The sequence below is a fragment of the Trachemys scripta genome, chromosome 4 (assembly GCF_013100865.1).
Source record: "Trachemys scripta elegans isolate TJP31775 chromosome 4, CAS_Tse_1.0, whole genome shotgun sequence".
NCBI classification, from domain to species: Eukaryota; Metazoa; Chordata; order Testudines; family Emydidae; genus Trachemys; species Trachemys scripta.
Window position 1 is genome coordinate 90,100,711 of NC_048301.1, and position 27,160 is coordinate 90,127,870.

At 41.3% G+C, this 27,160-nt stretch overlaps 1 protein-coding gene across 1 annotated transcript in view; it reads right to left on the bottom strand.

Annotated features, from left to right (window-relative positions):
- DCDC1 (doublecortin domain containing 1) overlaps positions 1-27,160 on the bottom strand; it is a 420,863-nt gene that overhangs the window by 338,311 nt on the left and 55,392 nt on the right. Inside the window, exons 6-7 of the mRNA XM_034769879.1 lie at positions 19,956-20,161; positions 7,217-7,310 (exon numbers count right to left, since the gene is read on the bottom strand). Of these exons, the coding sequence (XP_034625770.1) occupies positions 7,217-7,310; positions 19,956-20,161 (300 nt within the window). The remainder of the gene's footprint in view (positions 1-7,216; positions 7,311-19,955; positions 20,162-27,160) is intronic.

The window sequence follows — 27,160 nt, forward strand, 5'->3', positions numbered from 1 at the left end:
TGTTCCTTGTCCCCTAACTGCCCCCTCCTAAGACCCCCCCCAACTGCCCCCCAGGACCCTACCCCCTACCTGTACCCTGACTGCCCAAAACTTTCTCCACTCCCCCCAAAAAGCCCCCCCCCGTTTCTTGACTGCCCCCTCCAGAACCTCCCTGCCCCTTCTCCTGCCCCCTGACCCCCTTACCCTGCTGCTCAGAACAGGGTGTTGGGCTCTGTGCCAGCCGGACACGTGGCTGCGCTCCCCAGCACAACAAAACCCGGTCCCTGGCCCTGCACAGTGCTGCCGGACCGGGCTGCAGGGGAGAGCTGCCCTTGTATCAGCACAAAGTGCTCTCGCTCCCGTTTTGCTACGCTGCATGGCAGAAACCGCTCCCAGTTGCAAAAGGGGAGGGCTGCACTTTGTGCTGATACACTTGCTCAGAATGCAGGGCGGAGCTCCTCTCCAGCTGCTCCTGAGTCCAGCCCGGGACTTTCCTGCAGCCCTCCCAGCCGCTCGCTCTGCTCTGCCGGGGAGGGGGGAAATCCCGGACATTTTGAGTGCTTTACAAATTCCCCCCGGACGCTATTTTTAGCACAAAAAGGAGGACATGTCCGGGTAAATCCGGACGAATGGTAACCCTAGCTGAACAGCATCAGAGATTAATCAAAACTCTGTTAACCTCAAAAAGCAATAATACTGAGATACCAGAAAATAATTTTGCCAGGCATTTTAGATTACAATATAAAGCAAGAGTGCAGACACTACCAGAAATTAAGCTTTCTTTCTTTCTTTCTTTCTTTCACTACCATTTAAATGCATGAAACCAAAATGCTCTTAGAATGTCAAAACTGTCCTTTAAAAGTTCATAAAATGTCAACATCAGTCTTTGCATTTAACTCATCCAATAAAAGTTTTCTCATTTTCCTTTCCTGAAGGTGGCACTGTTGATGGTAATGTGTATAAGTGGATTCCAGCATTCTTAAATACATAATTAAAAAAAAAAGGGAGGTAGTCTAAAAAAAAGTTCAGATTCTCGCACTTAGAGATCAGACTGGTATATCAGCTATAAGTGTGATGTCAGATTACAATATTTTTCAAAACTATGTAGTATGTAACATTTCTGGTACCTATGTTATAAAAAAAAGCTTTAGAAGGTCTTGTACAGATGTTGTTTACTGTATGTTTTTATTACTACACATTCTGTTGACAATTTATTGTCATACCAAATAGGCCTAACTCTATATGTCATTGTAGACATTTTGAAAGTGAGTAAAATGCTACCTTCCTGATTTAGTCACATTTTCCACCAACTTTGAATAGTAGAAAATCAGACCCAGTCATCTTTTCAATGCATCACCAATATACAAGTCTCCAGTACTAAACTTTTTGCAGATCGCCTATGACAGCTTAAGAGATAAAATGATACGGTCAAAAGATTTCACTGTAGAGAAAAGACATCACATAATGACTAATTCAACAAACACATAGCTAATGTAGAAAGCAGAGTTCCCATAAAAAAATCGGGATTAATCTTCAAAACTATGGAGTCCAGTAGACTTTCATTGCATTAGCAGCCTAATTTCATATGTATCAAGCTTTTTAAAACATACTGTATAGCAGAAAATGTACTCAGGTACAATAGCAGCCAACCTCGTGATGTTGTTAGACATAGTACAGTATAATCCTCCATCCCCAACTGTGCCAAGCTTACACATGTAACCATTCTGCCCATCTAAGTTGGCAGCAACAAGGGCCGGGCTCTGTATCTAGGGGTTCCATTTTAATAACACAATGTAAAAATGGCTCGAGCCCCCACCCAGTGACCTGGGACAATTACATACCACCCCCTGGGCACCTCTAAGAGGCAATACTTCCCCTCTTGTAAGCACGGAGTCTGAATGTAGCAAAAAATGTTTAATAACATGAGGTAAACGACATAAACATTAAATTGGAAAAACACCACAAACAAGATTCATATTGAGCTGTGTCCTTTCCCTTTGGTTCTTGAATCCAGCAACCCAAAAATCACCCAGAGTCTCCAAAGTCCAACACCCCCAAAGTCTCTTGGGTCCAGCAACCACCCAGAGTCCCCAAAGTCCAACAATGCCCAAAGTCTCTGTCCCTGGTCAGTGCAGACCCAGAGTAAAAGGTGGGCACGCAGGGTGTTAAGGGGCACCTTATGTGATCCGAGGCCGGCCGGCCGTCTCTCCGTGAGGTTCCGCTGCAGCCTTCACCATGAGCCAGTCCACTTCCTGCCGTCCCACAAACTGCTCTGCTCTACGAGCTGCTCTGCTCACCGACCTGTGAGCCGCTCCAGCCGTCCCCGCAAACGGCTCCGCTCGCCGCTCCTTGGGCCGCTCCAACTGTCCCTTGGGCCGCTCCAACCATCCCCGCAAGGCTCCACGCCGCTCACTGCCCCTCCAGCCATCCCCGCAAACTGCTCCACCAGCCGCTTAGCAATATAGCTTCAGGCTCCCCCACTATTTAACACAGCACTCAGTGATCTCAGCTCTTAATAACTTTAGCTCTTTTGTGATTTCAGCTCATAGTAGGGGAGCCCCAGTGCTGGTGCCCCATTGGCCCAAAGTGAATTCACCTCAGCAGCCTGTAACTAGACTTCTAATAGACTCAAAGTTAGCTCTGACATTCAACAGTGGAGAGAGGAGGTAGTGCAATTGATGTTTCAAGCTCTCAAAGGGGGTCCATACCATCAGGTACAAATACCTGTCCCCATCCTCTCTCAATTCACTGGATTGTGGAACCCATGTCCCTTGTCTAGCGAGTGCTACTTAGGTGATGGTGAGACACTCTGTCATAAAACAGTTTCATTGTCCTTGAATCACATAATCAGGATAACAACACTTTACTCCTCCTGCCCCAATAACAGAGAAACTGGGGATCCCACCCCATCCAAAGTGACCACTAACAGTTGCTGTTGTCTCATGCCAGGTGGGTGGGTGTGCCTATGCAAACAAGATCAGCCCCTGGAGTTCTTTTCCACACTCGCCATAATTCACCACCAGATGTCAGGGTAGAGCTCATCCTGACTCTGCTTACACACACATTGCAGCTGAGGATGGAGAGGGAAAAAGTGGTTCTAAGCCACTTTCCTGCACTGCCAAACCTGGGGCCAGCCAAGGGCTGAAATGGCCCCTGGTGGAACTTAGACAGGTCCAGGGTTGTGTCACCTCTTGTGTCTGCTGCGCCAGCCAAGAATCTGCCAGAACAGTGTGAGCTCTGGCCCATTCTTCCCCTCCCTGCTCCTGGCATACCCTCTACACAAAGCAGGGGGCTTGGGGATGTGTGGAGCTGGCTACACTGGCTTTGCACAACCCAAGAATATCCCTGTGTAAAGGGAATTTGGGGGCAATCCTCAGCTGCACCTTCAGGTCAGTTTTCCAGCTGCTTGATGCGGCTGACAGGGACAAAGGATTGAACCCACAGTCTTATTTTTAAATGTAAATGTTGTTGTATGTTCAAAAAAAAATTTATATTTGCACAGTCAGCAGAACCCTATTTCCACTTTACCACACCATCCAAAGCTGCTCTGCATTAGTTAACAAGCTGTCCAGGGTCTCTGCAGGTTGGCAATGTCTCTTAAAAAGAGACTTCTTCCTCAGCCATTAGTGTCCCATAGAAATCAACACTGTTTGGGCTGAAAAAGCCAAGAACATAAACGTTTCTACAGACCTTAGGCTGCTCAAAATTTTTAATGTAATTATTATAGATGAATACTAAACATAGTAATAAGAAAAATGAAAGATCCTATGGATATTATGGACTAAGTTTCTATAAGGTCTACTGTACTTTACATCTATTTTGGAATTGTATTACAGATATATAATCACACATCACAAACATACTATACTGCATACAACTTTTACTGTGTTGTTGTTCGAGAAGGGCTGATAATGCAATGAAATTCCAAATACGTAAATGGGACAATATTATTCATTTGATACAAAATGTATTTTAGGATTTTTCTGTGTTCTTTTAATGATATTATTCTGAAATATAATAAAATGTAAATAATAATATTGCATATATAACTCTAGAGTTTTCAATATGTTGCTGTCCCATGGCACAGGCATGCTTTTGTGTTGTCCTTGGCAGCCACTATCTCATAATCCAGGGAAATGAATAAGAGATCAAACCCAAAGATGTCAACAGAAATACTCCCATTGACCTCAATGGGCTTTGGTATGGGGCCAATAAAAACACTGAAGCAAGGACAGGTTCCAGTTTTACAGGAAAATACCAAGGAACTAAAGTGTCAAAACACTTTTCACCAGACCACCAAGCCATCTTCTCTGGCCAAGTAAAGTATCCAAACTTTAAAATATTTTAACCATTCCTTTCCCCCATATGAAATGACTTGTTAGACCAGAATTTTCTTTGGAAGCAGAACAAAAAGGGGCTTGGAAATGGACTTTTAAATATAACTATAAATCAATGCTGTATTATAATTAGATGAAGAATTAGAAATCTTTTAATAACTTCCATTATTTGTCTATGAAGTCATCATATTTGTCAGAAGCCAGGATGATATGTTCAAAAGGAAACTCATTAGATAAAATTTAAAAAATGTATGTTAACAGAACATTAAGGTTGAGAGGTTAATTCACTCAAAAGTCAGAAAATGCCAGAGTTCAGCTTGCACATGCAATCTTAGCTTATGCTCCTTATATGTATGCATTGCAAAAGCCTATTTAATTACATGTTCACATATTATTTGTCAAATAATAGTTATTAAAGGGAAGCTGGTAGCGAACCCTATATATTTAGGTTGCCTAACACTTTCCGCTATAAAACATTCTTGTAACCTTTTCTTTGAGAAGCTTCAACAACGCATTGTTTGCAGCAAACTTTTGATAGTCAGGTAAGGGCAATGCCCTTGGGCTTTTCTTTGTCCCATGAAATTCCATTTCTGAGATTCCTAATTTTTAAGGACAGAGAGGGCTATTATCATCATCTAGTCTGATATAAATTGTTCAAATCACCACCACTTCCCTTCTCTTGCTTGCGTTCCTCAGGAAAATTTTGGCAGCATGGCAAAATAATAATTTAACATGAATATTCTGAGGTTGGGTTGATGCCACTGCAAAAGTTGCAGCAGCACTACAAGTTGTTCTGGAAACCTGGGATTTGAGGAGTAGCTGTAGCGGAGGAGTGCTGGAGGAAAAAGAATGTGGATGGGCTCCGTTGTCCTGGAAAAATAACATATCCCCAGGATCGAATGCCATCCGCTGGCAGCACCACAATGGGGCAGGAACCCCTTCTCTGTATCTCCTGAGGGCAGAAATAAGCCAGGCTCCTGCTGCACCAGCCACCTCCCAGACCCAGCAGTTCATGTCCATTCTGGGACAATAGCCTTTTGCTACTGCCAGCTAATATAGTTAGACCTGATCTCAACTAGAAGCAGTCAGTGCCAAAATGCTGAAGGTTCAGGGCTCAAACTATGATGATGATGCATAATGGGGGGTTGTTAGAGCTTCTCATAATAGAACTAATTTTTACCTTTTTTCTTTAAAAAAATACGAAAAGTTGATTTTAAAATAATATTATTTAGGTTGCAAACTCAAGCATTTGTGTATCCATACTGTGCACCCCTAAATGAGGCAGGGATCCTGTGGACAAAACAGTATGTGATCAGGTCATTAAAGACTGCATCATAATGTATATGTATAAGGGGGCAGAATTAAGTTTGCATGAACAGCCATAAATCAGGCAATCCTAACTTGATTTTACCTATGTTATTCCAGCTTCTTTTTTTAAAATGATATTATACACTCTGAATTTTCCTGAACCATTTAGAGAATGGGACCTGAGCAGTTCAGATTAATTCATGGGACAAGCAACTTTGTAGTTAGAGCAGGAGTTGTGTAGTTAGACTGCATGAGGTATAGACTGCCTGGCCGATGCCAGGAACCCCTAAGGGTACACAGAAGGAACGATTTCCTATCACTCCATTTTAATGCTGTCAAATTAACAGCTAATAACACGTGAGAATCATTGAGGTTCTAATCTATAAAAGTGGCTCTGTAAATATTCTCATCAGTTATATATTTATTATTTCTCACTTCCATATCAAACGTACTTAGTTTACTATTAAAAATATGGTTTTCCTAACTGCTAGTCCTGCAATCCCAGCTTGGAATATGAAGACAAATTGAGCTCTTTCTGGCTTATAAATAATCAGCTTTTCAAGCATCACTTTTAAAAACTGTAACTTTCACATTCTCTTACTGTGTTTTTGTTTATAATTGATATATTATTTATATAGGGCTCAATCTTGAACTCTCCTGAGTGGCCATGCAAAGGAATTAGGAGGCATAAAGAAACAGGGGAAACTGTTGGGGTAACATTGACCGCCACCTACACACCAATCTGAGCATTAGAGCCAGTCCAGTGTTACCAGCTCTTGTGATTTTATTGTGAGCAATTGCAGGCAATTTACTGCAGGCAATAAATTTGTTGCAAGCAATATTTGGAATTTTTCTTAAAGTTCAGCTGCTGGAGTCATGTGATTACATAAGAATCTCAGCTTTCTTACAAAAAAAAAAACGTTACAGCCTTTCTGAATGCAGAGAAAAACTTGAGAATATAAATCCTAAAGACCCAGAAATTAGAAGGCAAATAAAAAAATCCAAATTTATTTTTAAAAATCTCATTATTTTTAAGCCAATCTCAAGTTTTTGGGGATCTAATTATGATTTTTAAGTATTTGAGGCAATGCTGACATAGACAACTGGTGCATACGACTTACTTCTTCCAGGAGCTGGAGGAAAGCAGGAACCAGTTTATGGCTCTGGCTAGATTGTAAAACTGCACTTCAGCACACAGTGCTGTAGGTATTAGTAACACTTTACAAATATATAGTTTAGAACAGTTTCTGGCCTAGGAATTTACAATACCAAAAAAACAAAAAACATAAAAGGAGCAAAGGCATTAGTAGACAGAATCATTCTCTGTCAATAATGGAAGGGGAAAATAAATTGGATACAACAGCAAATAAATTCTGAAAACAAAATACTAAAGATCATGAAGATCATGGCAATGGTTGTGTCAATGTATTTATTTTCTAGAGTATTTTCAATTTGTGGTGCAATTCCATGCACTTGTCTATATTAGAGATAAAAATGTTGGTTAATTCCAGCCACCGCTATTTCTCTCTGAATTCTTTGCATTGGTAAATAATCTCCAAACACTTATGTGTTTTGCATACATTTCTACTTACCACTGATGAGATCTTCAATTTTTGCTCCATGAATGTTGTACAGATGCTTTGCTGGTGAAGTAAGATTCATTCTTATTGTGCAAGCATCTAAAAACTTCATAAAAACAAAACTGTCTCACTAAAGATGTTTCAAGACTAAATCCTATTTAATGCAATAAAAAACCGCAGATCCAGTCTTAATCACTTACAAACCTCATACTTATATGAATTAAATAAAAGCCTGAACACAGTGGTAAACTCATGGTATAAAGTTGTTGGATCTTTGATTCTTTCTGACCTAGACACATGGACAGGCTAAGTACACATTACTTAGTACTAACTCTAAATCCAGTAGAATGCAAATTTACAACAAGAAAGAAACTGAACATTCCATACTGTTTCTCGGAAAATCCAATTCTATCGAAGCAGGAAAAAAGACGAAATCATCAAAAAAAACTAGTGTCATAAATAATTTTCACAAAATGTGAAATAAGATGAAATACTGAAAAATAACAAAAAGGTATACTTTTAAATAGATATTGGATAGGACTGTCAATTATAGCAATCATTACAATTGTTTTAAAGGACAATGTAATTAGGGCTGGAGATTTGTCATAGCATTTTTTATCAAAAATCACAAAGCAGTCATGGTAAATTTAGTAGAAGTCATGAGTTACAAGATTTACGGTGACCTTTCCATGATTTATGATAAAAAAAATGCTGTGACAAATGAAATTCAACTATTCCTCATAGCCCAGCATCCTTCTCCACTGCTGCCTCCTCCCCATTCCTCCTCATTCCGGCATTGCAACCATAAGTAATAGCCTAGTCAGGAGGAGAGGCCTTGGAGGGGAGAAGGGAACTGGAGAGCAAACCCAACCCACTCTCACCCTGCAGCAGTGACTCGTGTTCTGAGGGGCTGGGGCTGGCTCCTGGCTTCCCGCTTGCCTTGCACTCACTCCCACAGCAGCAGCTTCTGCCGCTATTCTGGGAGTTGCAACCTGGCACACAAGGTCACAGTGCTGCCCAGGTTTGGCTCAGGCCAAACCCAAGCAGCACGCTATCCCACACACCAGGGTACAATGCCACTCGCTGAAATTTGGCCTGGCCACCAGCCTATCATGATAGAAGGGTGGCTGAGCCAAACCTGAGCAGTGCTGTGAATCTGTGCACCAGGTTGCAATGCTGGGCTCAGTCCCACAGGACAGAAGCCACAGCTGCAGGATGAGTTTTTAAACTCATACAGACACAAAAGTCACCGACAAACAGGAAAATGATCATGTCCATGACATTTTTCCTTATGATGACAAACCTGCAGTCCTGGGATAATATATAATTAAGATACTACTGTTCATAGGAAAACCTAAGGGCTTGATCCTCAGCTGTTTCATCTCCCCCAATCCTGAAGGCAGCACCTATTGTCGATTGCTCTAACTTATGTGGGTGACAACTCTCCTGGCCCTCATGTCCTCAACCCAACTCAAAACTCCCCCTACATGGAAGGGAAAGCATATGGCATAAAGCTGACTATGCAGGCTTTACAGCACCAGAAATTCCCCCTTTTGTCAAGGAAATCACCAGTTGCTCCTTTATGACAGCTGTAAGTCACCTTTACATCATTCCAGTGGTGCAAAGGAAACTTAACCTGGACTGAGGATCTGGCCCTAAATATTTTGTCTTTCATAAAAAACAATTTGTGATATCATCATCAATCATTTGTATTACATGAGGGCCAGGAGGCCCCAAAGGAGACTGGGGCCTCTTTGAGTATGTCTACACTGCAATTAAAAACCTGTGGTTGGCCCATGGCAGCTGACTCAGGCTCGGGCTCCAGGACTGACAAATCTCTGTGTAGACATTTGGGCTCAGGCTGGAGCCCGAGATCTGGGACCCCGTGAGAGTTAAGGATCCCAGAGCATGGGCTCAGGCCTGTGCCTAACGTCTACACTGCAATTTTTAGCCCTGCAGCCCGAGCCCCACAAGCCCGAGTCAGCTGACCTGGACCAGCCATGGTGCTTTTATCCCCGTGTAGACATACTGTCAGTGGTAGGTGCAGTACATACACACATTACAAGACATTCTTCCACAAAGAGCTCACAATTTCAGTAAACAAGACAAAGAGTGCAAGGAAATGTTATCATTCCTTTGTTAACTAAGCTACACAAAAGGTATTTGCCCTGTGTAAAAGCGTTGGGTGTGTAGGCAGAGATCTTGGGTCACACTAGAGGTAAAACACAATGTGGCAATATCTTAAGAAGACTGAAGTGACTGAAGCAAATGGCTCCCTTTTGGTGATGGAAGGGTTTTGACACACCAGCAGAGGTGAAGACACTCCTGTGGTATTTGCTGCTGAAGGGGAAGTCGTAGGGGCTGGCCTGCCTCTAATACTTTCTAAAATCATAATTCAAAGCTGTCAATATATATTAAACTCTAGAAATGTTAACCATTGTTTTATTTCATCTCCCATCCATAACTGAACAGACAAAGAGGTTGTTTTTGTGTGTGTGACTGCAGTACAACCTCTACTATCCAAATGCTTTGGAAGACTCTGGGGAAGTTTGGACAATTAGGTTGCACATAATCACGAATATTTTAAATGCAAACAAATACAGATTAAGGGACCCTGTTTCAGAAAAAAGACAGTTTTGGAAAATCAAAGCTGTACTATAACATTTCCCCTATTCGTTTGTGTATACTTCTATGTGATTAATATTCAGTGATTCCTTCCATTTCTTTGTAGTTTTTGTATATATTGGAAACAAATTGATAATGTTAAAAGAAAAGTGAACAAGATAAAAATATAGCAGCAGTCTGGCTCATGTAAAATACCTATGACATTTTCAACATCCTGTTATAATTTCAAACTGAAGCAATGGGATATTGTGACAGGATGTACCAGGCCTTCTCTGCCTCCCATCGGAGACATTGCTACACTGACAAACCTACCCAAGGAAAAGCATCGCCCAGGAAAGATGGATAGTGAATTTAGATGTCCAAGCACTGCCTACAGAAGCCTCGTACTGTCAGAACCAACAAGACTGGGGCTAAAGTAATCCTTGCATGCATAAACATGGGAAACTTGACTAGGAGGAGAGAGGTTATATTACCTCTCTATTTGGCAATAGTCTGACCACCGCTGGAATACTGTGTCCAGTTCTGGTGTCCACAAATCAAGAAGGATGCTTATAAAGCGGAATGGGTTCATAGAAGAGCCATGAGAATGATTAAAGAAGTGAAAAACATGCCTTATAGTGACTGAGTTTCTTAAGTCTATCTATTTAGCTTAACAAAAGGAAGCTTGAGGGGTGACTTGATCACACTCTGTAAGTACCTACATGGGGAACAAATATTTGATAATGGACTCCTCAGTCTAGAAGGCAAAAAGTATAACAAAATCCAATGGCTGGAAATGGAAGCTAGCCAAATTCAGAATGGAAATAATGTGTATATTTTTAACAGTGAGGGTAATTAACCATTGGAATAATTTACTCAGGCTTGTGATGGACTGGCAATTTTTAAAATCAAGATTGGATTTTTTTAAAAGATATATTCAGTCCAAAAAGTAATTATTCTGGGGAAGTTCTATAGCCTGTGTTATATAGGAGGTCAGACTAGATTATCACAGTGGTCCACTCTGGCCTTGCAATCTATGATCCTCCAGTGGATATAGGGGCTGGGAAGAGGCAGTGGCTACTCAGACCCCACTAAGGTAAGATAAGATAAGAAGGCTTGTCTGCTTCTTCTGAGAGAGAGTGCTGAGTGAAGCTGAGACAGGAGAAACGATCCCTGGCTCTAACCCAAAACACCCAGACCCAGGTTGGAGCCTAACAATCAGACTGCAGCTTCAGTAATAGTTTGTGACAAACTGTTTATTTCGTTGTGGAGTTTAAAAGGACTAGAAGAGGTTCACTGCACAAGACACCTTGCTCATGATGAGTTCTGAAAGATATACAATGGCAACCTCTTATCCTTGAACCTTCAGATAAAAGCCTTCCTTTGTCCTAAAAACAAAAATCATGTGCAATTAAGAGTTTCATGTGTTTCAGGAATGGTTCTTGGAATCAGCAGCTTCATCATCATGTATGTGGCTTTTTATGGATACCGACATGGATTCCAAGAAGAAAGTCTATAATCAGCTAGAAAGATTTTTATTAAACCAGATTCCGCTTTGTGAAGAAGACCAATTCTTAGATTTATTTTCATTTTGTTTTTTTCTTATGACCTCTACAGTGCCCTCTCATGGCCCATCACATCACAACTTGCCCAGCCTTGGCTTGCCACTGGTAGTTTGCTGCCTCTTGAGTGGTAGTGGCGCTTTAGCCCTCTGGCCAAGTCCTACCCCTTCTGAAGTATTACAATCCAAATGAAATTAGAAACAAAAAAACAGGATTGTCCAATGAACTTCTATAGGACCCAACCATTTTATTCAGGTCTTCTCTTCAACAGTCCATACGTCAGCCAGTTACCTACAGTTGGGTCACCCCTTAGAGCAGGAGGACCATCCAACCACCAAGCTTATCTCTGGGCTTCAGCCAGACTTCTCTCACATCAGGAGAAGCAGCACTCTGCTGTTTTTCCTAGGTAGCCTTGGACTGGGCTAGATCTTCTCCTTTTAGCTCTCTATCCATGTCTGACATCTGCTGCAGGTATAGAAAGAAGGGATAAATTGGATCCACAGGCTTTCATTAACCCTCTCGTTGCCAGTGTGGGGCCTATCTGCCTAACATGTCCTTATTGGTTCCAAAAATCACAGCATCTAAACCGGGGAAGGCAATCTATGGCATGCATGCCAAAGGTGGCACGCGAGCTGATTTTCAGTGGCACTCACACTGCCCGGGTCCTGGCCACCGGTCCGGGGGGCTCTGCATTTTTATTTAATTTTAAATGAAGCTTCTTAAACATTTTTAAAACCTTATTTACTTTACATACAACAATAGTTTAGTTATATATTATAGACTTATAGAAAGAGACTTTCTAAAAACATTAAAATTTATTACTGGCACGCAAAACCTTAAATTAAAATTAGAGTGAATAAATGACAACTCGGCACACCACTTCTGAAAGGTCGCTGACCCCGATCTAAACCATTACTAGAATGCTCCAGATTTGTTTGACCTAAAGATCTGAGAACTGAATATTATTAAAAATGTCTCCAAATTTTTCTCATTTCAGAAACTTTTCTGAACGTTGCCTGAAAGTGTGGTAGGCTAATCAAGGCATTTAGTATCAACAAGATCTTGACTGTGTGAATCTTGTAGCCTTCCTACAAAATAGTAGCTGTTGACAGATGGAAACTGTGCTTTTCTTTGAAATGTGTAACCTAAAAGAGTTCTCATGGAGCTCCTGGTCTTCAGGATACCAGCTGCTACTACAGCAAAGATCTTGGCTGTCATAAATCTTGTTCATCTTTGTTTAATGCTAGATGGGTTCTACCAATTGCCTTGGCCCTCTCCAAGGATTTTGTGCTCCTCCAGCAATGCACGGAGAGCAAAAAAGGCATGTTCAGAATTCCTGGGCAGTCCTGGGCCCAACTGCTCACAGGATTAGAGGAAAAAAAGGTGAAGTAACACTATTTGTGGCAGTGTCTTCAGACCTATCAATTCAGCCCCCTTCCTTTAGGTCCTGTACCAAGCATATCTTGGCTTGACCTAAGGATCTATTCCAATGTATTTCAAGTGTCCTGGATTTGTAAGAATGGTATTTATAAGCCTATTAATCAAACAAGGCCTAAAAGTTTGGTTCTTTTAAATACCATTATAACTGAGGAGGCTCACACACTATTGGTTCTGCATGCAAGGTCAGATCCTAAACTATACTTACTCTGCATTTTCCTGCTGTTTTCTAGTCATTTATCATAGCTTTTAGAGAGATCCCATCCATGATTTGTATATCATGCTGGAACACATTTATCATACCCAAATTCCCAAGCCCTGTTGAAATACAGTGGTATTTCTCCAAGCAACTGAGCCAACATCATGCGTTCAGAAGACAATTCTATGGAATTGCTCTCCCTCACTATGTCAGAAACCAGCTACTTTTAACTTTACAAATAGTATAAATGGCAAAAAATAAATTTATAGTATTAAAAATCTTTAAGATTTAATAATGTAAGGTGTTGAGCATCATATGGGTAAGACAATTCATTTAGAAATATACAATCTTTTGTAGTGTTCTTTTAAATATTACTAGTATGCAACACATGCTTTATTAAGAATGCATGTTTTAATACCCAGTGTTCCTTTTTTTCTATCTGTACAGTAACCATAGTACTTAAGCATATGAACTATCTATAGTTGTTCTGGAGTTGTGCAATAGTGTACAGTGAATGCAAATTTAATGTACACTAAAAAGGTGAATCACTCTAGTAATTGTGTGAATAAGCTGAAACGGTCACTGAAATGATGCCAGTGAAATTACCTGTCATTCTCTGAAAGAAAATAGCATACAAGTTACTTTAAAGATGACAGAAATGGCAATACTTTGACCAGGTGAAATTCACTGTTCATGGAACTGTTGAAAAGAAACAAGAAGAGGAAATATTGAAGACATTATTCATCTACCATGCCCATTCCAGGTCATCCAGGTGATGTTCCTTTTTCAAAGTGCTCCCATATAGAAAACCAGGGCTTGAAACAATGAAGTTTTTTTTTTCTACCACTGTGGTAAATTGTAAAAAAAAATGTGTCCAGTTATATTAGTTCCATGTTTAACTATAACAGTAAGCTACATGTCTTGCTCCAAGAGCAGAAACATTCTGCAACTGTCATCTTGCACCAGACTTGTGTATGTCTATGTCTACACTTCGAGCTTGAAGGTATAATTTCCAGCTCTAGGAGACATACCCATGGTAGCACTGATCAAGTTCGCATGCTAAAAATAGTGTAGCCATGGCAGCGCGAGGGACAGGTCTATTTTTACCATACTAATGAGTAGAGCTAGCATGGGTGTGTCTCCTCAAACTGGAAATTATACCTATGAGCTCAGAATGTAAAATACCCTTAGAAGCATATGTTTCTCTGCCAAATACAATGAAATGGAAGAAATAACGAAAACACATTATCCACAAAGCTTTGTATTTCCTTGCTTTTTCTTTCCTTCTTTCATTCCCCAGTGCAAGTTAGAGTAGCTTCAAGATTGCTGTAACATGGACTGGAAGATAACAGTTGAGAAGGGGCTGCACCACCAGCCAGGATTGCCAAAGTACATTATACTCCAAACTCCTTAGCTGCTGCCTAAGGCAGGTTTAAGTTTGGAGAGATGTAGAGGGGATTTAGTAGTTGAGTATCTAGTCTATATTTTAAAAATGCCTTCCAGGGATTTCATCCTAAATTTGGTAAACAGAATTATGTGTTTGTATAAGTCATTGAAGTCACAGAAACATCTTATATATTCTTTAGTTAAGACCTCATAGAAGCTACTGAGCTTTGAATTTCCAGAAAGCTGCCCTTTGGTAAGAAAACTGTTGCAAACTTGTCCAGCATATGTCCTATAACAGGAGTTCTCAAACTGGGGGTCACGAGGTTATTACGTGGGGGGTCGTGAGCTGTCAGCCACCACCCCTAACCCCGCTTTACCTCCAGCATTTATAATAGTGCTAAATATGAAAAAAAGTATTTTTAATTTATGGGGCGGGGAGTCACAGAGGCTTGCTGTGTGAAAGGGGTCATCAATACAAAAGTTTGAGAACCACTGTCCTATAAATGCTAATCTGAGTTGGACTGCATACAGATTCAGGGCCTCCAGTTTCTGAATGGAGTAGCACTCACAGCTGGCCACACCACAGCAGAAGCTAAAAAAAGGAGATGATAATCAGAGGCACATGGCCCACCTGGGACCAATGTAGTGCTTCTTGCATCCAACAGCACACTTGGAACTGAAGTATTCTGCATGAAAGCATCTCTTGAAGTGACCTCTAGAATTGCACTCTTTCTCACCAGGGGCCCATATCAGTACTTCTACATAGCTGAGCACTTTGAATCATTTTGCTGCTGATGCTTCTAGAGGAGTCCAAGGCTCTGAAGTTTCTGCCTCTTTGAAAACAGCTTTGTCTGTTTACATTCCACAGGGCAGATGCCTGAACCAAAGTGTTCAGATCCAATAGATGTGAAGACAGTTTGAATTTAGAACAATGGGGGGGGGATGCAGTAATTAGAGTTATGAATGTAACATATTTTCAGCTACCTAGATTAAAGTTCCCTTTTTGCTATTTGTCAGTTTTGTCTTGCATATTATAAATGAGAATTATGTGAATGATGTCTTGCAAGAATAGTCTTCCAACGACAATCACATAGGATCAATTTATCCTTGTGAAAAATAAATCAAGTTGAAAATTTGCTATTTACCTCAAGCATCAGCAAATCAGAGATATAATATATCATAACACAGTCTCTAAAGGTTTTTTAAGTGAAGAGGGAAGATAAATATAACACTTTTTAATCAAAGATTAACCAAAGTAAATATAAAAGCTTCTCTGACAGATTTAATCCTTTTGCTACTCACTTTCCCCCTCCTCCACCCTTAATAACCATTTTATTTCTGTGTTTTCAATGGAGCTTGAAATAAACATGGCTCTTATGCTTCAGCATCATAGAATGGTATCAGCATAGTCTGAACTGAATTGTTAACCTGTATTCTCTTTTTTAGGTCTAGTCCAGTGGTCAAAATTCTTTTTGATCTAGGTCCTACCCACACATTGTTTATTTTTAAAATTTGGCTGGACAAACAACAAAACAGATGCATTTTACCAAGAAGACAATCCTTCAGTTATTATGACTTTTTAGGTCCAAACTCTAACCTCTTAAAGAGTGCTGATTTACTTTCCAGGGGATTTTGCTACCTAGATGAATCTCAAATAGGCAACAGTGAACGCTGAAAGTCATATTGTAACAGCTGACTATAATTGGTAAAACTGGTTGTAAATTCCAGCACCAGCTACTTTTATAGGATAATTATGAACTTTAGATTGCAAGTTCTTTAAGACAGGGTATGACTATTTTATTATATGTCCGTACCGTGCTTGGCACAATAGGATACTGATTAGAATATGTAGGTGTTACTATAATACACCATAATAAATAAATAATAATAATAATAATAGAGTACTTTCCAGAAGAATTGTGAAGTCAGAATGATCTCTAGCCACTTGACAAGCCACTAATCACATTCCTGTCCTCAACTTTTTATGCTGAACTTCAGAATATCCTCTTTTTAGATTCTTAAATGACCTCTTCACAAAATGACCAAATCACACAATTTGAACAATTATGAGGAATTGAGAAGAGGGATAGCTCAGTGGTTTGAGCATTGGCCTGCTAAACCCAGGGTTGTGAGTTCAATCCTTGAGGGGGCCACTTGGGGATCTGGGGCAAAATCAGTACTTGGTCCTGCTAGTGAAGGCAGGGGGCTGGACTCGATGACCTTTCAAGGTCCCTTCCAGTTCTAGGAGATGGGATATCTCCATTATTACATCTCCCAAGTACACCCTGGCCTTTTGTAGCATTCGGCACTTGAAGACAGAGGTAAAGTCGCTATTTAATAATGGTGACATTTCCTTATTCTTGATATATATTCTCTGTTATTGCTCAAGGGGCTGAATTATTATTTTTCTATTGCAAATAGAAGTCATTATATAAAAACCTAAGAGATGAATTAATAGATATTATATAAATATTTGAAAAAATACTTATTGATAACTTAGATGTTTTCTGCATTTTGCAGCTTGTTATGTGTTTAATATTTTTTCTTTCCTTTTGCTAATTTTCCAAGTATCCTTATTTCTGGTTTGTTTTAATTTTGAAATGTATCTGGATAGGCTGTTTATCTCATTGGTCCTGTTCAGAGTGAAGATAAGAGGAAAAAAACCAGTAAATCCCTGAATGAGTTAAAAATGCCTACTTGGTATGCCCGATCAGTAGATTTGCTGTTATAAGGTAGCAGTGCCTCCACAGGAGGTCCACATAATGGATAAATGAAAATGGGAGGATTTTGCACAATCTGATGAATCTGGCTTGTGGACAGTTGAGATACAGCCAATAGTAGTGACATTTCCCCCTCATTCCTTATTGATAAGCATCTATCAGATTAGAAAAGAGATGGTCGCTACTGGCATCATGGTTGAGGAGCAAGATGGAGGAAATGTTTTACGTCCCTGGGCAAAGCTGCAGCAGATATCTGATGGGGTCAACCCAATATTTGTGAGGTGGACCCACTTCCCCTGGTGGATGAAGGCTAATGAAAGTCCTATGAGAGGTGGTTACTGACTCATCCATGGGAGCAGGATAGCCTCACGGCTTTAAGTGTGATTATATTCTGAAAAATGACCATGTACTGCAGCACCTTCTTACTCAACAGATTATTCTTGTTGTGTATTTAGTCCTATTTGCTTATTTTAGAGACAGAAGTAAATTTGGATAGCTTTATCACATTAGCCATATAGTGAGCTGGATTCTATTCCTTCTTTTATTTAAACAGAGTTGTACAAACTGGCCTCCCCTGGCCAAGTGACAAGAAAAGGCAATTTTCAGTTCTGATCAGGGCTCTACAGGACTTCCACCGATAGACTTTTGCCTGCTGTGCTCTTTGTGAAGGAGAGGATGCAGAGGATGGTTATTTTCACCTAAAGGTGTCTTCTACAAGGTGCTGTTCCAGTCTATCCCCCCATGTTGTGCAACAAGCATATGAAGTCACTGTAGGAGATCTTCAGGAGATAAAGGTATGGACCTATCGTTTGAATAATGTCCCCAGTATTATTATTAGGCTTTTCTATGGTGATTACCACTATGTTATCTGAATTTGTCCTCATAACATCCTGTAAAGTAGACTAGTATCATCATTTCCATTTTACAGATGGAGAATAGTAGCACAAAGAGATTGTATCTTGCCCAATGTCACAGAAGATGTTTTTGGCAGAGCTGTGAAGAACCAGAGAAATACCGGAATGAGGAAGAAAAGAGGGTGTATTTGGAGGGAAGATAAAATGACAAGAGAAGGAAGGAGAGTGAGGAAGGAAATGAAAGGGAAGGAGACAATCAGAAGAGAAGAGACCAAAAGGCTGAAAATGAAAGACAGAAGAAAAAGCGTAAAGTGATGGACAAAAGCAACAGAGACATACTAAATTACATTTTGAAAAATGTATTTAATAGAAAACTGAATGACTATGTTCAAATTAAACAAACAAATATTATGCACATACAGAAGACTGAATTCCCTCAGAAGCTCCTTTCTCCTCTATAACTGTACATAGCGAGACCAAAAATGCCAGGGTGATCTTTTATCCCTGACTCAGAAAGGAGAAATATGCTGTTTAAATTTACCAGAAATATTGTGTGTGGGGAGATATCTTGGTGGGCTGGACAGAGGATTTTATTCACCTATTAGCAAATTACTTATCTTATGAGTTGCGCAAAAGATATTGCTTGGCCTGCTTGCCTGAACATGCTAGTCCAGCCCTGCCTGTAGGTCCACAAGCTGCCTCCATTTGCTTTAACCAGTCCTGAACTTTCCAGTCAGAAGGCAGCTTCTCAGAATGATTTTTATGTAAGAAATATAAGTTCAAGGTTTTCTATAATTTCTTTTTGTAAATTAGCATCAGTGCTCATAGTAGTAAAAACTGTAATACATTCCTCAATATGGGAAGATTTTTAGTGCGCCACATTCCATAGAAAGAAGAAAGATGTTTAGTCTCTTTCTTGCTGGGTAATTATATAGTCTTTATGTCTGTAATTTCTTAAGCCTTGTCTACACAAATAACTAGTTAGCAGCAAGTTGGTGTCCGAATCTACCCTGAACTAGCCTGCTGCAGATTGTGTGGATCCTGCACGTTAACAGTTCGCTAATACACTCTGATTGGTCCTATTTCAAAGAGGACTAGATCAAAGCACATTAATGAATTGTGAATGTGCATCAGCAGGGCCCACACAGACAGTTAGTCCAAAGCAGGCTAGTGCATGGAGATTCACACCCCAGCTTGCCACAAAATAAATTTTTATGTAGACAATCCCTAAGTGCCTGAATTTTACACCTTTCCTAGTTTTTATTTTTTAAATGGGACCCGATGGAATTCAAAGGAATTCATAAATCAGAGAGGATGGAATGTCAATGCTCCAGGCATCCAATCCAATGCCCATTGCACACAATGGAAATCTTTCCAGAGACTTCAGTAGGAGGTGAATTGGGCTGTAAGGCTGTGAAAAGATTATATATACCTTTTCAGACTTATTTAAAAGATAACATGGAATAATGATAGAAATCCTGACAGTGTAATTTATCGATACTAACTGTGTCTTTTGAACGCTACCAATATACTTATGGATTTGCCTGATTATTTAAGTATTTGTTGTTATAAGAGCATACATAAAGAGAACACATTAACCCAGAAACTATTAAATTGCCAAGAAAGTCTTTAGTTAAGGAAAAGGATTTTTGCTTCTAGTGTATATTTAGGAGCATGATACTGTATAATTATGCTGTTTTAGTAATTTAAGACAAACTATATTGTACACTTTTTCTAAAATGTTAAATCAAATCTATAATCTAATCAAATAATTATTTGGAATAAAGAATAATTAATATGGAGGAGTGAGTAGGGTGACCAGATAGCAAGTGTAAAAAATTGGGACGGGGGTGGGGGATAATAGGAGGCTATTTAAGAAAAAGACCCAAAAATCGGGACTGTCCCTATAAAATCGGGACATCTGGTCATCCTAGGAATGAGGACAATTTTTTTCCAGGAAATTTGAGCTGTTTAATAAACAAAGTTTACCTTTTCAATTTGGTCCTGTGCTGCAATAATCTCATAGCCATCCTGCCCTGAGCAATTCTTAAACACCAAAATCCTGAGTGAGGACTTCTTAATAAGCTTCTTCATGCGGTTGGACAGGACAGGCTTGGTTTTCCTTCTCTTGGCACCAGTAGAAAGAACCAGACCATTCATCGTCCAAGTTACTTTCTTCATTAATGACAGATGGTCTGGAAGAAAAGAGAAAAAAAAAGTAAAGTAAATATTTGACTTCAAAATTAAAAATGGACACATCATGCTCCCCTTTCCCTATTATATTAATAATACACACTGGCCTGTCTTCATGTAGATGCTGGTATTTTCTGAAATACTACCACACTCTTCCCACTAACCATGACATAAGCTGTAGCAAGCTGTCTCCACTGATAGCCTGCATAAATCATCATTCCTGAAGGGAACAGATGTTCAGGGTATGAAAGAGTAATACCACAATTTAGTCATAATTAAAATTCACTCTTAGCATGCTTCTATCACCGATCAGAGAGGAGTATTTAGCTTTTCACCTACAAAAAAATTGTTTCCCATCTCTTCTGCTTCAGGAAAATTAAGCCTGTTCCTTAACTTGTACAATGTTTGAGTTCCACATCTGATATTCAATCCCACAAAGGATGCTATTTTTCCTCCTTAACAGTTGATTTCCTTGAATGCTTAAAAGGATGACCTCTACCTAGTGCCACAGTACAAAATATATTTGCAACTACATGTAAAAGCTTGAACCCTTACTGGAGTTGCCATACAGGAAAGTAAATTGTAGAAAATATGTTGCTACAGATTAAAACCAGGCCAGTAAACACACTATTTTTGTCAGTAATAGTTTAGTCTCATCTACACATTTTCAAAAATAGAGTTCAGGGACTAAGTCATTTAACTCCCATTGATGTTAATGAGAGCTGCGTTACTAAATCACCACATATCACTTTGAAAATGTAAGGATCACATTGCCATTATTAGTGTTGGATAACATGTTAAGTGAATGCCACTGTTCTTTCTTTCTTTGGAGAGTGGGTTTCAATTCACAAATCTTTAACATCATGCGCATTAGAGTTATTCCATTATGGAATATATAGAGCATGTCAACATGTTTGTTTTCATTAAAATTACAATAATAAATTGGCAGTGCTTCTTGCTGCAATCTGCATTCATTCTAGAAGGACACTCTCCCTTTTTTCCCTCAAGGACATAGCTATTTACAGAGCAGCTGGAAAGATCCTCATTTATTCAGGGGCTCCGTTTCCCAAATAAATATCCTCAGTGGGTATCTGTCTGTAGAAACTCAACTGCTCCAATTCTGTAGTATGGGCCAGATCGTCAGTTTATATGGGGTTGACTCTGTTGACTTCAGTAGAGCTACGCTGATTTACAGCCACTGAGGATCGGATTCTATAAAACCATCTAATCTAATGGTGGTCAGTGGGTGGCATTTTGAAATGTTTGTTCTCAGCCTAGAAGTGAATTTCATTTTTTAAAGTCTTTGCACTTCTGAGCAGTTTCTATTTTCTGCCTCACATTAATATCCTCCCTCCCCTTAGGAGGTTCTTTACATTTCTGTCAGAACTCATGAATTTCCTGTTTTTCCCAGTTTTAAAACAGCCATCCTGAAGGCACACACAGCAACTTGGGCCTTTTGTTGTCACTGTGAAAACCCATCCAGATTTGGCCAAGTTATGAGCACATGCACATGCTCTGAACTTGTTAGAGGCTTACTGTTATATCTCCCAACACTCCATCTGCTGTGAGTAGGAGCTAGTCCCACAGCACTAGTCCCTTCATGCCAAATGCACTGAGCATGCTCCAGCCCCATGGAGCTTTATAAATGCCAATTACACTCAGACTTTTACAGGGTGGACAGAGAGCAAGAATTCCAGATAGGACATAGATGAATCATCAACAGTGGCTCCCATCCCTTCAGCCGAGGGGAAGGTGTGCTGGGTTGGAGGCAGGAGGAGACCTTCCCCTGAAATTCTGTGCACTTCAAAGCCCTTATTATTGAGCAAGACCTCATACTCCTACCTTAGGAGGCAGTCAAGTATCACCCCTCCCTGAAAATGGCAGCCACTTCCCAACCATCCCCTCATGGTCTGATGTCATTCTGCAGGCACAGCCTCACTTTTCCTCATCTTCAACTCAGGGCCCCTTAAATCAAACTACCAACAAACTCTTTCTGGTTCAGTCAGGCCCTTCCTTGGGGTTTGATCTATTAAAATAACAAAATTATTCCCACATAAAGTTCTCCAATTTCCACCAATTGCATACTCCCACTGAGGATCTCTCATTCTTCCCCCACCTTGAGCTTGTTCTCTGAAGACTCAGGGCTCCCTGCTGGCACCTATTCACTTCCAGCAAATTTTTGTAATCTCTCTTTCACTGAGGAGTCCCTTTTCTCTGCAGCTTCCTTCTCCTCCACACCCAGCTTGCTCTACTCATTAAACCCCAGAGGTGTTTAACTATTTAAACCTCATCCCAGGTGTGGCAGGCAGGGCTAATTGTACATAGTTGGCCAGCTCCAGGCCTCTGGTCCTTAAAGGGGTAGGCCACCCCACATCCCATTTTACAAATGGAGTACGTGAGTACACAGTCTTCCAGAAAAAACAGTAACCATGGTTCTGTGATATGTGTTATCTACATGGATTCCGCTTCTGGTGCACATGAGCCCTGTGCATGAAAGGTCAGATTCTTTTGGCTAGCAGTGTCCATTAGTGGCACACCCTGGATACCCTTATGTTCCCTCCACCAGAGGGCAAAAAGGATGGAGCAAGCACAACTGTCCTTCAGTTCCTTCAGCAATACAGAATTCAGATGGAACAGAACTCTGTAGGACAGCATGCAACTAGCTGATGAGGTGTATCATCGACTTAAATGTCTCCTGTGATATATAAGCTGTTGCTGATGTGGAATCTAACAGAGCCACTGTGAGTGCTATTCTCTGAGTCAGCAACAGTGCTTAACTTTTCTTTGTTGATCTTGAGACTTAGTGTGGTAAAAAGATGTTGGATTAGGTGAATGATACCATTCACCTGCTACAGTGATCTTTCTCAAATGAGCCAATTGCGGAGGAATGGATATACCTAGATCCCTTGTCTCCCTAGGTGAGCTCAGAGCTGCCATGACTACCAAGCACTTGGTGAGTACCCTTGTTGCTGCTGAAAGACCAAAGGATAGAACTCTGTATTGGGACTGGGATACTGCCTCTTGGAATCTGAGGTATTGCCTGTGTGCCAGCTGTATCAGTATGTAAAATTATATGTCTTGCAGACTGCGAACCAGTCTTTTGGAATTTACCAAAGGGATTATGGAGGCCAGTTTTACCATCCTGAATTTGAAATAGTGGATGAATCTGTTGAATCTCTTCCTTCTTCAGAATTAGAAAATAATGTGAGTAAAAACCCCTTCCTCTGAACTTCAGGGGCACTCCTTCCACTGCTCACAGATTTAGAAGGGAATCCACTTCTTGCTTTAACTGTATCTGGTATGAAGGATATCTGGAGAAGGGAAGGGAAAGGCAATAGGAAAGGACTGAAATTGAATGGAATACCCCACGTTAATAATCGCTAAAACCTAGCAGCTTGAGGTCATTTGATTCCAGGCATCTCAAAAATGCCAATGGGGCTGGAGGGGAGGGTATAGGTCTTCCAAAGATTATTTGGCTCTCAACAATGGCATCAAACTTGCTGCCAGGTGAGGGACGCAGGGTATGCTGTACTGAAGGAAGAGGCAGATGGCCTTCTGCATTGGAATTTCTGCTTCTTTCTTAGCAGCTCTAATAATCTTTGTGGGTTATAACAATACATGAAAGTCTTTTGTCTCAAGTGAGTTTTCTTCTAGGCCTATTTTCTCCTAGGGTCAAGCAGGTAGACTCCCAAGGAATGGAGACCAGCTCTCAAAACTTTCAGAGAGTGCAGAGCTTCATTGGTTCCTTCACTAAAACATGTCACAACCTTCAAATGGAAGGTCCTCAATTGTTGTCTCCTTCAGCATTTCTGAAGATTTTAGTCAAGAAGCCCCTATGTATAGTGATGAAGGTGCCCACTGAGCATGCTGCAATATTGGAGGCACCTTTAACACAGCCTATAGCAAAGTATCAGCTACCAAATGTCCCTCAGGTTCAACGGACGTTAGTTCCTCCTTATGTTCTTGAGGGAGTTTCATAATAAACTATGATACCTTGTTCCAATGAAGGTAATTATATTTTGACAGGAACACCTGGTAATTTGCAATATGCCTCTCCAAATGTGATGATGAGTAATTCTTCCTTCCAAATAAACCTAATATTTTTTGGATCCTTGTCTCTTGGAGTCATTTTAGGGGGTTTCCACTATCTCGACATTTCATGTACTCCCATTGCCAAGAACTAGTTGGGTGTAAAAATATTCAAACACACTTGAAGGGACGTGATAATACCTTTCTGCCTTTTTTACGGGTAAGTGCCACAGATGCTAGAGTATGCCATAAATATTTTGCCAGTTCCAATAGACCTTGTTAATTGGCATGTAAAGCCTTCCATACATGTAAGAAAAATGTCCAGTAGCTTGTGTGATTTTTCCTGTACTACCTCCACAGAGCTTTCTGAAGTGTCTGCCAAGCTACACAAAAGTTTCTGAAATGTTTTTAAATTGTCTGGCTGAGTGGAAGTGGAGGTAACTACTGCCTTATCTAGTGATGAAGAGGAGATCACAGCTGGAATCAAATTCTCTTCCTACCCCACACTCTGTAGCCCAAGCTGTGTAGTCTGTAGCAAAAGGTACAGAAGAAAAGGTATCAACACACTGTCAGGTGATCTGAGCCTACCAGATAAACTCCTTTTTCCCCCAAGGTCAGGGGACTGAGGCCACAAATTTTCGGAGTATGTCTTTCCATAGGCGCCGACTCCGTGGATGCTCCGGGACAGGAGCACCCCCAGGGAAAAAATGGTGGGTGCTGAGCACCCACTGGCAGCCACCCATCAGAACCTCTCTCTCCCCCAGCACCTCCTGCCCGCCGGCGGGCCCCATGGATCCGCACCTCCTCCTCCCTCACCACGCCTCCCGCCCACTGCGAATAGCTGTTTCACAGAGTACAGGAGGCTGGGAGGGAGGGGGAAGGAGCGAGGATGTGTCGTGCTCAGGGGAGGGGCAGAACTGGGCGGGAAGAGGCGGGGTGAGGGTGGAACAGGGGCAGGAAGAGGTGGGGTGGGGCCTTGAGGAAGGGGTGGAGTGGGGGCGGGGCCTGGGGCAGAGCCAGGGGTCCAGCACTCCCTGGCACTTTTGAAAGTCAGCACCTATGTGTCTTTCAATGTTTTATTGAAGCAGTCCACAAGCCTGTCAGTCTGAGGGTGACAGATGGACATCTTTAAGCCCTTGATTATTAAGAAGTCACACAATTCCCCCCTTAATTTTTATGTAAAGTTGGCTAGCTGGTCAGACAGTATCTCTTTTGGTATCCGTACCCATGTAAAGATTTTCATCAGTTCAGTGGCAATGTTAGCACAGTGGTTGAATGAAGGGGGATGGTTTCTGGGTATCACATGGTGTAATCCATTATCACCAGGATGTCTGGTACCCGGCTGCACACTTTTCCAAGGGTCCATCCAGGTCCAACCCTGGAAGGGTATTCTGACCATCGGGGTGGGGGGGGACTAACAGAGCCTTTGGGGTCCTTTTGGGTCCAGTCCACTGGCATTTGGGTCATGATGTGCAGTAGTCCTTGACCTGCTGTGTACCCCCTGACAGTAAAATTTGAGGATTAGCCTTTTGAGGGTCTTCTCTCGCCCTAAGTGTCCTCCAGAAGATACCACATGTGTTAGCTGTAAGACTCTCTGGCAGAATTTGTTTGGGACTAAAAGTTGTACTTGTGCTTTCCCGGTTTGGGAATCTTTTTGCCACCCAGTATAGCTTCTCTTCCCTAGTTCAAACCGAGGCCATTGCCTCATCAATTGCAGGTCTACCACTCTCCATTTATACTCATATGCCCTGCTCAGTGTCAGGTCATCTCTTTGTTTGCTTACAAAATCTACATCTGCCATTAGTATGTCCAAATCAGGAGAAGGTAAGGTGTTCTGTTTCCCCTGTTATGAGAGGAGCCACAGTTCCTGTTGGGAGGTCTCTTCTTCAGGATCCTCTGTCTCTCTGACCTCTGCTAGCGTTCTGTATTTTTGTAGTTCAAGAGCTCCTCCTTGAAGGCCATTCCTTCCACTCCACGATTTTATGATCTTTCAAAAAAATTCCCAATCCCAACTCAAAATCACCAGGTAGGCCCACGGGGGGCCACACCTGTTCGTACTTTTTCTGTGTGGCTTCCTATAGTGAACTGGTGGGATAAGGATGTACATCACTACGCATGCACTGGACGCAGATGGTTTCCCTTGGGTTATCGCCAAGTCCTGCTAATTGTTCTCAGATCAGCTTTTGGCTGCACCTGAGTCTATTAGGGCTGGCAATTCTACCCCATTGATCCACAGAAGGACTAATATCTTGGCCAGGCCTCTTTTTTCTAGCCCTGGTGTCAACCACCCATACCTGCCCGTACGAGAAATCCATGAAGGGGCAGTCTTAGCACAAATGACCTTGTTGCCTGTATGAAAAGCAAGTCCAAATTGAGAGGTTTTTTCCATCCCTTGACTGTTCTGGGGGAGGTGTGGTGCTCATGGTGGGTCTTTGGGACCAGTCTCTCCTCCAACCCTTTCCTCCCCTTAGAACCAGACTTCCAGAGCTTTGTCATAGCTGTGGGCCATCCGGGAGGCTGAACCTGACATTCAGTGGCCCGGTGGTCATCTCCCTTAATGGTCCCCTGGGATGAGTATCTTCGGTCTTGGGTGTTCTCATTTTTGGGGTTGCAGTCACTAAGTAATTTTCTGCTGGCCTGGTTGCCTCAGCCAACATCTGAGACTGATGTCGCAATACCCACTCATGCCCTCCAGCTGGGAGCCCCTGCATAAACTGTTCCAGCAACACTTCTTTGGCCACCTGTTTCCCTGTCTGTTTGTTGGGCTGGAGATACAGCCAGTAGTGTTCTTAAGACTCTAGCCATTGCTCATGGTTGGGCTCCCTGTGGAAATACTTCCCAGTGGAAATGCTACCAGTGGGTTACCAACATGATACTAAAGGTTTCTAAGATGGCTGCCTTGAGTTTAGCATAGTCCTGGGCTTCTGTGGTGTCAAGGTTCCAGTACGCAGCTTAAGCACGTTTGGTAAGAT